The 12,640-nt window shown below is 44.6% G+C and overlaps 1 protein-coding gene across 2 annotated transcripts in view; it reads left to right on the forward strand.

Annotated features, from left to right (window-relative positions):
* MAP3K9 (mitogen-activated protein kinase kinase kinase 9) overlaps positions 1–12,001 on the forward strand; it is a 113,780-nt gene extending 101,779 nt beyond the window's left edge. Inside the window, exons 9-12 of one of the 2 annotated variants that reach the window (XM_027844972.1) lie at positions 350–418; positions 1,996–2,108; positions 5,564–6,367; positions 7,742–12,001. In XM_027844972.1, coding sequence (XP_027700773.1) covers positions 350–418; positions 1,996–2,108; positions 5,564–6,367; positions 7,742–8,226 — 1,471 coding nt within the window. In that variant the 3' untranslated portion in view covers positions 8,227–12,001. The remainder of the gene's footprint in view (positions 1–349; positions 419–1,995; positions 2,109–5,563; positions 6,368–7,741) is intronic. The other variant, XM_027844973.1, reaches the window with a different exon arrangement.
* The last annotated feature ends 639 nt before the right edge of the window (positions 12,002–12,640 follow it).

Raw genomic sequence — 12,640 nt, forward strand, 5'->3', positions numbered from 1 at the left:
TCCTTCCTTCCTTCCTTCCTTCCTTCCTTCCTTCCTTCCTTCCTTCCTTCCTTCCTGCCCTCTGATGCCCAAGTTGGAGCCCTGAATAACAGTTGCCATGTGCTGGACATTCTTCTGTATACCACATCATATTTTTAAAAACTAGGCCTACATTCTGACCCAGGAAAACTCCTCTTGGCTTGTGTGGCCAGTAAGGATGAGTTGTTTTATTTTTTTTCCCCTTGAATGATGAGAGTGTAGTTCAGAATAGTCACAAGCGCCATGGTACAACATCAGGTGGGATGTGGGGGAGGGTGACTGATGCGGTGTACCCTACATGGTTGTTGCTGATTCTCTTTATCCATTAAAGATCTCCTCAGAAGCGAGAGAGAACTAATGGTTTGTGTGCCCTCTCAGAGTCTCCACATTTTCACTTGGGGTGAGTTTGTGCTCCACCCTTTCTATGCCTTTGCATTGGTATCTACTCCCATCATCCACATCCTTCTTATTTTCTGTAGCAGTTCTTAAGGGATTAGAGCTTCAGTCATCTCAGGAGTGCTTTTACTTTTTAGTTTATGTTTTGTTTGTTTGTTTATTTGTTTAAAGTAGTGCTACAGTGCACCTTGGGAAAATCGAGTAAATCACCAGACTAATCTGGATTTGGCCTTGCTTTCTTCAGTCTTTTTTCTTCCTTTCCCCAGCTATTCCTTTACCTTGAGAAATGATACATGGTTGTCTATCCCCTAGTATTTTGTGCAGGTCATGATATCATTCCCTGTACAGCCATGGGAGATTCCAGACAGTGTTATCAGGCACTTAGTTCATGTTCAGCCATGTTTACTCCTGGCACTATTTTTTCATTATAACAAGTGATAACTTGAATATTTTCAGCTGGTCAGAATCCCAATGGAGGCCCCACTTAGGACAGGATTCTAGGGTGTATCCAGGAGAAGATAAAGCAGCTTCTCCACTCTTCTTACTGGGCTGGAATTCTAGAGTGGAGCAGGAATGGTGGGAGTGCTCTTCCGTTTGCCTGAGGCTGTAGTCTTACTGATATCTCCACAACCACAGTTGTATTAGATAAGTTCTACCATCTTTCTCCTAAAGGGCAAAAACAAACAAACAAAAAAAAAACCCTAAACCATGTAGTCTAATGGACTGCCTCGAATTGAAGCCAGGCCTCTGATTTCCCCCTCTCTTGAATGAGAGGAGCCCTGTTGGGCATCTAACCTATTTCCTGGGAGTGTCACTAGTACGTCAGCACGAATTAATGACTTTGAAATGTCTTGGAGGAAGGGTTCTGGGAGAACTGGTTAAAAAGAGAACAGTGTCATTTCTGACCTGTGCATATGTCCCAAAGTGCACTGAGGTGATGATACAGCTCAGAGTACCCTTTTTGGGTTTGCTGATTTTTTTTTTAAGCTGATTGCTTTGAAAGCTATCTAAGCATGCCATGAACTTGGTTGAAAAATAAGATGCCAACTGGAGTGAACTGGGATGGGTGCTCTAACCTCTGCGGAGCTGTTTCCTGCTAGAACTTATATTTATTTGCATGGGGCTTGCCTATAGTTTACATTTCAGCAGAGATGAATTAGTTGGGGTTGGTCTTTGTGGGTTGGTTATAGTCACCTTAAAATGGGCCCTAAAAATAAATACTCCGGGGCAGCAAGCACACCTAGGTTGGGTCTTCTTGTCGCTACTGTCGTTCACCTGCATCACCTGCATCCCCTGCCTCAGTGTGATGCTGCTGCTCTCAGACCTTTCCATGACTCATGACAGGAGCAGGTGAAACAACTCTTTTGCTTCTTCTTGTGCTGTAGCATCTGATTCATTTCACTTTGACAAATAATCAGGTTCTTGTTGGCCTTCTAGCCCTGGACTTTAGGGCCCCCAGAAGTAGCAGAACTGAGTAGTATATGTGGTCAGATTGAAGGCAGATGGATAGTCTGGGAGGAGTCCAGGGAGGGAAGGAGTAGTGACCTGTTGTAATAGTTTTCCTTTGTTTCCTTTATGCAGCCTGAAATCTCTGGTGGATGGATACAAGCAGTGGTCAAACAGTGCTCCAAATTTGGGGAAAGGCCTGAGGACAACTACTGCCCTTCCAGGGTTTACCAGCCTTGCCGAGATGGGTAAGGGCAGCAAATAGGTCATTCTTGAGAGGCACTATGTGCCAAGAGTGCTGGACATGGAGTCATGGTTCAAATTATGTCTCAAACCATGGCTAAGTCAATGACCCTGAGCAAATTACTTTACTTCTCAAAGACTCAGTTTCTTCATCTGTAAAATGGGGCTAATGATACTTGCAATTTCTACTTCATGTGACTTTCAGGAGGAGAAAGCCAAAAAAAAAAATCTTAAAACATTGCATCTTAAAGCATTATCTTCTACTTAATTCCTCAGGAAGTATCTGGTCATACTTCCTAGACCCCTTTACTGCCATGAGGCAAATTGTATGGAAGCATTTCACTAAATGGAAGCATTTTTTCATTCCTTACCAACTCTTTCCTTCCCTCTTTTCATTATTTTCTTTTTATCTAATTCCCAAGCCACAAATTATCTCTTCCCTAATTTACTTCATATTGTTCCTACTACCTACTCTTTCAAGCTGAGACTAGCTCTTCAGGACCTATTCAGTGCAATAGGGGGTAATGATAATGGGCAAATCCCTTTACTTTTCTGGGCCTCAGTTTCCTCATATATAAAATCAAGGAATAATATCAAATAATGTCTCAGGTTTTTTTTTTCAACTCTCTGATTCTATCAACAACCAATCAGCAAGCATTTATGAAGCACCTACCGTATGTCATGTGCTAATGATTGTAATAGGTTGATATAATAAATATAATTAAAACAATCAAATAATCACTTCTCAAATGGATCTTACATTCTAATGAGGATGACAAGGACGTATATAAGTATATACTGAATAAATATAAAGAGAATCAGTGCAAATAAACACAAAGTTGTTAAATGCAAGGAAATTTATGAGGGAACACATTTGCACTCGAGGGGAGGGGATCAGCAAAGGCTTCACATGGAAGGTGGTGCTTACGTGGGGTCTTAAAGGAAGAAAGAGATGTTCTGATGAGGAGCTATGTTGGGAGTGCATTTGAGGAATGCATATTTTATGTATACATATTTTAATCATCTTAGGACAATGTAGTTTCACAGCACTTCTTTGGCCACTGACTACATAGGATCTCTGGCTTCTTGGGGCCTATTTTGCTGTGTGAGCAAGGTTTCAAGCATGAGAAATGAGAAAACCTTTTCAGCTTTTGCATCAGCATAGAGAGCTGGATGGTGCAGTGGACGGAATGCTATACATGGAGTCAGGAAGACCTGAGTTTGAATCCTACCTCAGACACCTGACCCTGGGCAGTCACTTAACCTCTGTCTCAGCTTCTTCATTTATAAAACAGGGATAGTGATAGCACCCATCTCCAGGGTTGTTATGGGGAATCGGGGAGATAATATATGTAAAGTGCTTTGTAAACCTTAAAACACTATATAAATGCTAGCTATTATTATTATTATTATTATTATTCTGGAAATATCTTCAAGCTAGTGGAATCCCAGTATATCAAGTCATAGACTAGGGTATCTGCTTACCTCCTGGAATGACTCTTGCCTGCTCCTGCAGGGAAAGGGCATTTCCAGGCTTTCCGGATTGTTCTAGGTGGATCATGTCTGATCCTAATTGATGGAACTATTTGAAGACAATCACTTTGGATTAGTATTATATGTTGTTCAGTCATTTCAGTCATGTCCTACTCTTCATGACCCCATTTGGGGTTTTCAGAGATACTGGAGTGTTTTGCCATTCCCTTCTCCCCCTCATTTTACAGATGAGGAAACTGAGGCAAACAGGGTTAAGTGACTTGCCCAGGGTTACACAGCTAGCAAGTGTCTGAGACTGGACTTGAACTCAGGTCTTCCTTACTCTCTTCCATCCACTGTGGTACCTAGCTGCTCCTTGGATTAGTATAACAATATTAATAATGATAGATGTAAGTCACAAGAATGAGCCCCCAAACCTGAAATTGTTTTAGAAAGAAATTTATTTGGTCATTTGGCTTAGGAGAGTGAGCCAGAAAGGAGGTATGGCTCTTGTCCAGTCTCAGCAAGGTTTACATCATCTAGGGTTCAGAGGACTATTCTTAGGCAAAGGTCCATTGAGATGGATATCAGTAAGCATAAACATTCAAATTAAGGTAGATTGAGATATAAGCATAAACATTCAGATTTGGGGTATCCAAAACACAAGCACTGAGTGGAACCTAGACCCAAGTGGAATCTAAGCATTCCCTGCAGACATCTAGCTTCCTTGATGAATCTCTGAGGTCAGCTTGACCATTACAGTAAACTTTTGAGTGAAACAATTTCTAGCCACATAAGGCTAGGTTCAAACAATATTAATAAGTGATAAATAATAAGTATTTTCCTCAGATAGATCACATTTACATCCTACTTTAAGGTATGCAAATTGCTTTCCAAACAGTATCTATTTGAGTCTTGAAACACCCCTGGGATATGGGTACTATTATTACACCCATTTTTTGATGAAGAAATTGAGGCTTAGAGAGGTTAAATGGCCAGGCTCACATAGCTAGCAAGTGTTCAAGACAGGATTTGAACTTGGGTCTTCCTGGCTCTATAACTCTATCCACTACCCAGATCCCAAGAGCATTCCTTTCCCATAGGTAGGAGGATGCCAAAGAGTCGAATTCCACATTTGCTTCAATTCAGTAAACATGTATTAAGCACCTACTTTGTGCCAGGCACTGTGCTAAGTGTTAGGGGTGTATTAAGAAATAGAAAGGCAGTGCCTACCGTTAAGGAGTTTATAATCTAATGGAAAGGGGAAAAAGTGCTAGATGCCCTTTTCTGTCCTTTGTGGGTTGCTTAAGAAGTTCCTTCAGGCATAATATAGCTTCTTTGCTGGGCTTTTTGTAGACCTATGAATCTTCATCCAGTCAGTCCTTGGCTCCTAATTCAGACACTATTGCCAAACACTGCTGATGGGCTGAGGGACAACACTATGATATTGATGGAAAACCCAAAGGCAGAAGGATGAACCAAAAGTCAAGCCTAAGTGCTCTCCCCCTTCTGCTCCCTGACCTAAGAGAGCCAGGTCAGGGGTGCTGGGGGGTGGGGTTTTCTACAGAATGTAAAGCATACTTACAGAGCTTTACCTTGAAAGGGTCAAATTATTCTGATATCAGGTCTGTCCCTTGGCCTGTTGTGACCTGCTATTTTTTTCCTAGCTCATGTAAAACGTCCCTAGGGAAGGAGGTAACAAGTTGACTGGTCTCCCTTTTAGGGGGATGGGAAAGATGATGTGCTAAGAGGAATAGTAATTTCCCCATGTCAGTCATTGGAAGATATTTGAAAGAAAGCTCTAGTGGTCTAATACCTATTTTTTTTATGGCAACCACCAGACTATACTGGTTTTTTCCCCCTGATTTCTTTTGAGTATCACTGACTGTTACTCAACTAGGCCAGGAGAGAGGGAGGGAGTTAAGCTGCCAGTTCAGTCAATTTGGTCTTGTTTTTTGCCTCTCATCCATCACCCCCCACCCCACAGAGGATGAAGAAATCGAAGGCCTGAGGAGTGGGGAGAGCCGAGCAATCCATTCTTCCAACCAGTCTTACCTCTGCATTCCATTCCCACGAAATGAGGAGGTGGATGGCCCACCCATTGATGGAGCCCATGAGGAGCCCACCCCAGTGAACTCAGCTACCAGCACCCCACAGTTAACACCCACCAACAGCCTCAAGCGAGGAGGAACCCAGCATCGCCGCTGTGAGGTGGCTCTCCTGGGTTGTGGGGCTGTGCTGGCTGCCACAGGCCTAGGGTTTGACCTGCTGGAGGCAGGAAAGTGCCAGCTGCTACCCCCAGAAGAGCCCGAGCTGCCACCCCGAGAAGAGAAGAAGAGGCGTGAGGGCCTTTTCCAGAGGGCTAGCCGCCCCCGCCGGAGTACCAGCCCCCCTTCCCGCAAGCTCTTCAAGAAGGAGGAGCCAGTGCTGTTCCTGGGGGACCCCTCGGCTTCTCTGACACTACTTTCTTTGTCCTCCATCTCTGAGTGCAACTCTACACGGTCCCTCCTTCGATCAGACAGCGATGAGATTGTGGTATATGAGATGCCAGTCAGTCCAGTGGAGGCAGCTCCCTTGCCCCCTCGCACCAACAACCCACTGGTCAATGTCCAAGTTGAACGTTTCAAGCGAGATCCCAACCAGTCCTTGACTCCCACCCATGTCACCCTCTCTGCTCCCACACAACCTACTGGTCACAGACGAACTCCTTCTGATGGGGCACTTAAGCCAGTGACACCCCTGGCCAATGGGAGCCCATCTAGTAATGGGCTGAGTGCCACACCAGGTGCAGGTGAGCCTCACCACCACCACCACCCATTCCTTCTCTCCCTTTCTCCTCTTTCTTGTGGAATACTCTGTGAATGAACAAAGTTTCCCTTTTTCCAAAGCAGGCTTCTCTTCAGTTGTTGAAGAAGGGCTGGAGCTGAGGTCTTAGGGAAATTCAGTGATTTGTCCTTGCTTCAATTAAGCAGTGCCTACCCTATGTCCCAAGAGCGTCTCCCAATTTGAGTATTGGGTTGAAGTGAAATTTCCTGGGGCCTAAGAAGAATTAAACACAGGACCCATATGGAGACTTTATTATAGCTTATATAATGTATAGGGCAGAATGTATCTAAGTCTAGCTTCTGGCTATTGCCAGAGTTTTGAGGAGTTTGAGTTTAAAAACCCAAATACTCGAATTTTCAGGAAGTAAAACTTCCTGTATTTCCTGATATTTCCTATCATGTGCTAGGCTTCTGCATCTCATTATAGTGTTGACTCAGATGACCTTTTAGTAGCTAGAACCACACCCATTCATGCATATCCTCCCCACACATACCCTATAACCCCTCATTGACATCTGCTTGAAAGTATATAGACATATCTTTGCATACATAGGAGTAGGTTACCACCAGCTTTTATCCTCTATTCTTCCTCTCAGCCTTCTCTTTACAGAGATTTACCTGCTAACATCTGATACTCATACCAATGTGTTAAGTATCTGAACTCTGACATTCTTCTTATACACTTAACCCTTCTACATTGGGACTTTCCCCATTGAGGGTTTCAATATATTGGGGGTTGACATAAGAAATTAAATGGAAATATTTGGGGAGTTTTGTGGAAGCCACAGATAATATGTGAAGGCCAACAGATGACACAGAAAAAGTTTAGAAACTCAGAAATGCAAAAAATACATGTATAGTATTATGCAATATCAATATATTTTATCTTTTAATACCATAAATATACCCAAATTTTACAATAAGGTACTGTAAACACCCCATAAAAGAAAAAGAAAAAAAATTCAAACTTCTTCTCTGGTGTGAAGGGAAGGTCAAAAAATTTTATGTGGTTTTTCCAGATCACAGGGGCACTGTGTCCCTAAACCCTGCAATGTGGAAGGATAAGTGTACATCACCCTACCACTTTTCCTTCCAATCTCCTGTTGGTCACCCTAAGCACTCTAGTTAGCGAGTGAGTAGGCAGAAAGGCTGAGAATCATGCCATTGGCTGGAATTACTTTTGGGTCATTTTTCAACTCTTTTCTGGTTGACACTCTCCACCCCTAAGACCCATTATACTCTTATACACTCCTTCACTATAACTGTTGACTCCCAATGCATGGTACCTTGGCCTCATGCCCTTCAATTAGTTGTTGTTGTTTTTTCTTCCCCTCGTCCAGGGATGCTGAAAACTCCAAGCCCCAGCCGAGATCCTGGGGAGGTGCCTCGCCTGCCAGACCCCAATCTGGTCTTTCCCCCAACCCCAAGACGGTGGAACACCCATCAGGACTCCACCCTGGAAAGACCTAAGACTCTGGAGTTTCTTCCTCGGCCCCGCCCTTCTGCCAACCGGCAGCGGCTGGACCCTTGGTGGTTTGTGTCCCCCAGCCACGCCCGCAGCGCCTCCCCCGCCAACAGCTCGAGCACAGAGACACCCAGCAACCTAGACTCCTGCTTTGCAAGCAGCAGTAGCACTGTGGAAGAGCGGCCAGGGCTTCCTGCCTTGCTCCCGTTTCAGGCAGGGCACCCTCCTCCTGCTGAACAGGCCCTTTTGGATCTGGACGCAGAGGGGCAGAGCCAGGACAGCACTGTTCCTTTGTGTAGGTCTGAACTAAACACACACAGATCCACTACCTACGAGGTTCAGCAAGAGTTTTGGTCTTAGCATGAGAGGAATCTGGGGTGGGGGTAGAGGTCTGGGCAAAAGGGAAGAGAGGACCTGGGAGGGCCTGGCTAGGGCGTGTCTCCCACCAAGTGGCACCCCAAGATCCAGTCCTACTTCTTGCACTGATAATGCACTTTGAAGACAGAAGAGGTGTGGAGGGCAGCTGCTCCAAAGGCCCTAGCCAACAGTGAGCTCTCCTGTTTAGAACCACCCCCATTGATGTAGCCTGTCAGATCTGAGTGTGTGTGTGCGTGTGGGGAGGGGGAGGTGTGTGAATGACCTTCCAGCTCTGCAGTATTCCTCACCCTTGGGCCATGGCATGGCAACCCAGTCACAGCCAGATTTGTCCACCGTCCTCCAGCACTGTTAAGTAGGGCATGCCCAGGGTCTGTCCCAGAGTCTCTTGGTCATTCCAGAGTTCTGTGGTTACAAACACCAATGTTGGATATTCTTCTGCTACTCTCTACCCCCACCCTTGTCCTTGAATCCAGTTCAAGGTCATTAAGAGACCTAAGGTTGGTGGTGTCTCATGCTGTCAGGAATGCTTGGGGGCAGGGTGATAAAGGCATGTGACTTGATGGACCTCCATTCCCCCCTCCCCAGCCACCATTCTACTTGCCTGATCTATTTATTTGAGCCTAGAGGTGGCGCTCTGATCCACCTCTATGGGACTGGGGGTGGGGATGGAGGAGGGGTAGGGAAATATAGTTGAGTTATAGTGAAGAGTCTATGTTCTGGCTTCTTTTAGCAAGACTCAGTGAAGGGTGGGGAGTATCACATAGCAAAGGCACTGACCTCCCTATGGTTGGTGTGTGGCCAAATCATGTTGCTAGAAAAACCCTTACCTAGCCCATGGGTGGGTTCTTGGGAGAATTCTTCGTTGGTGCCACCTTAGGTGCTAGAGACAGAGTCTTGTGTCTGGCCCTTTTCTTGTGTAATGGGGCCTGCCATGGAGTATATGCAGAGCTGGACTACTTACTTCTGGCCAACTACATTTGCTAGGTCAGCATTGACAGAGTTGGACGCTTTGGGGATGCCAAAGCCCCTTGCTATTTCTGGTTGGTTGTATGTGACTCAGTGCTGAAGGACCTGGTGAAAGCAGGCAGGCAGCTCTGTGTATTCTCCGTGGGATGGCCCTATTGTACTCCTTTGATTTTCTCTTATGTCCTTTCCCTTATTCTTTACTCTGTCTTCTCCAGGGACCAGTAACTGCAAGCCTTCATGTATGGTTAGTAAAAATCTCTCAAACCCTAAGAGGTTTTCTCGTAAATTTTAGCAGAAGTGGCATCCGGCAGTGAAGCCTAGGTAATGGGAATAGAGATTTTGGAGTTACTTTCTCAGTTCAGGCAACCACCCTTATAACCTTCAGCAAGTCACTTCACTCCAGTTGTTCACGTCTGTAAAATGAGGTTGTGAAACACCCCCCTAAATGGGACATCATAATAGCTCAAGGACAGGATCTATAAAGGCATAGGTTGGCCCTAATGTATGTAAAAATTGGTCAGAGTTTTTCTGCGCCTTCTCTCCTCCCTATACTGTGGCCTCCTGACCTACTGGGCTTTGGACCATGGGGGAGCAGCAAGGCTCTTTCAAGCACTGCCCAATCTTCCTGACATGAAGAAAAAAAAAAAACTGATAGCAGTTCTGATATTTATGAAATTTGTTTATTTACTTGAATAATGAACTTCAACTTAAGGTCTCTTCTATCTCTTTCTTCAACCACCTCCTCCCCATCTCCCAATCTGTTTCTCCGTCATGTTATGAACTGAGTGAAATCCATCTGTAACTTTTAATAGTACACTGGGCCTCTGCTGAGACATCCCTGAGCCTGGAGTTGGGATGGCATTCAGTCTTCTATAAGGTTCCTTCCTTTCTGGAGAGATAAACAGAACCTCCTACAAGGGAAAAGCAGAGAGGAAAGCTTCTTGGTCAGGCCAGAGAGTGCAGACTAGAGAGTGCTGCTTTAGTCCCGTAAAGATAGTGAATTCTCACAATGACGTTTTACCTCTGGCCCAATGAACCCAGCTCCCTGCTCCTCTTCTGTACCAGGGGCAGGTGACCTCTGCCCTACCTCATTGTCTTCCCATCATGCCAGCCCATGGCAAGGCAGTGGAAGGAGTCATTATTATTCTCACACCTTGGCCTGTCATCCCTGGGCTAGGGAGGCTATTTGCTGGGGACATCGGTCAGAAGCCAGCTGGGAACGATCTTTTAGTTGATATTTCCCATTTAGCTTCATGCTGTCTGTGGTTCTGATCAGGAGCTGACCTCAAAGCTGTGGGTCAAACTACTTTCACTGCGAATAGTTGACCTTCCCTAGCGCTGCCTAGGGACCCTAGTCCTTAACACTATGCAATGCGTTAAACCACATGGAATGTGGTGTCAGAAAATATTTATTTCCTAAGGTTCCTGCTCACATCACTGACTCAGAGACAGTTCTCATCTACTTCTTTGAGAGGCTAGCCAGCTGCTGGGCATCTGAGTTGCCTTTCATACTACCTTGTAATTCCACTCAAATAGCTTTGAAGGATACTTTTTTAATTGTAGGCATTTTTCGCCCCCAAGGTCGTCTCTCAACTCCCTCCTTTATGTGAGGTTCAATTGCAGGCCCTGAAGTGTCTGATGAGAAACAGCTCTGATTTTTTTTAAAGTTTTTTTTTTCAGTTTCCTTGAAAGTGGGATGTGTTTGCTGGTGGAAAGGGAGGGATATTCACATCTGAGTATTCAAGCAAAGAAGAAATGATAAAAGGCATCTGTTATCTAGAGCTTAGACCCCAGAGGAGAAGGAGGAGATAAAGTTCCAGGCTCTTCTCCCTTATTCTGATGCTTACTTACCTTGTGACCTTGGCTGAATCACTTAGCCCCTTTTGAAAAGACATCACCAGCCTTCCTCCCAAAGCATAGGGTGTGAGAGCTCACAAGGCAATATTGATCAAGCACTTTGGGTTCCTTGGCAGGAAGAGATTAATTTTCAACTGAGAAGTGATGCCAGCTCCTGAAAGAAGCTTTCTTTATTACCGGCTGAGGTGTGGAGGAGAGGAAATTTGTACAATGTGTCTTTCATCCCCTTGACTTTGCGTTGGTTTGTCTTACTCCTTTCTGAGACGTCTAGAAGAAAACTGATTAAAAGGGGCTCATGACATAGCCAGTGGGAGTCATTGCCAGACATGAGCTCTTCTGAAGCATTTGAATATTTTCAGAGTGCTCAGCCATTTCTAAAAAATTATCCTTTACTCATCCCAACCAACAATCAGTGAGGATGGCTGTCATCCTCATTTTTGTCTTAGAGAGAAGGAAATGGAGATGGGGAGAGGTTGTTAGCAACGCAAGAAATAAAAGGTGTCACTTTTGAAGTGTCGGCCTTTTGACTCAGAAAGCCTGATTTTTTCCCCCTAGTTTGAATTCCATCCAGATTTGGCATAAGGAGAATTCTGGGTAGAGTGGATCTTGTAGCCATGTCCCAGATGTATTGTCGAAAGGAACTAAAAAGGTCATCTAACTGAGTCCCCTCATTTTACAGATAAGAAAACTGAGGCTTAGAGAGGTTTAGATGTACCACAAGGTCATGTAAGCAGTAAGTGGCAAAGCTAAGATTTGAATCCAGATCCTCTGACTACAAATCCAGCACTCTTCCTCCCTCACAGCACTACCTACCTCCGTAATTCCTCTACTAGCTTAGGTTAGACCTTAGGCCATTCTTGTCAGGAAAAAATTCCTAACAATTAGAGCTATCCCAAAGTGACAGCTAGGTGGGGCAATGGATAGAGCAAAGGACCTAGAGACAGGAAGACCTGAGTTCAAATGTGGCCTCAGACACTTACTAGCTGTGTGACCCTGGGCTTAACCCTGTTTGCCTCAGTTTCCTCATCTGTAAAATGAGCTGGAGAAGGAAATGGCAAACCACTCCAGTATCTTTGCCAAGAAAACCCCAAATGGGGTCCCAAAGAGTCAAAAACAACTAAGCAACAATAAAAGTAGAATGAGATGCCTTGAAAGGTATTCAAGGAGGGGCTATGTGATTGTTTTATGAGTATACTGTAGTGTACTTTTTCACAATTCTTTTTTGCAGGTGGATTGGACTAGATGGTTGGCTGAGATCCTTCTAACTCTAGAATTCTGTTATTTGTCCCAAAGTCCTTTTTTCTTTAACCTACCATGTCTTAGGGACACAGCTCAATGTTCAGAAGGTAGGACTAATCAACCCTTTGTTGAATTTGTTTTACCTCCAAGTTTTAAGCCTGGGGCTCTTGTACTAGTGGAGAATGATGACCAGTATCAGTTGTTTTTTCACCAGGCAACCACACTTGCAGACCTCTCCCATCCATAAAGTTCATTGTTGCTTTTATCACAGAGAAGAGACACTGGGGATAGGATTAAAGGTCTATTAGATTCAGAGATCTAATATCTTCCTAAC

Source organism: Vombatus ursinus, unplaced genomic scaffold (assembly GCF_900497805.2).
Source record: "Vombatus ursinus unplaced genomic scaffold, bare-nosed wombat genome assembly UNPS02014945.1, whole genome shotgun sequence".
NCBI lineage: Eukaryota > Metazoa > Chordata > Mammalia > Diprotodontia > Vombatidae > Vombatus > Vombatus ursinus.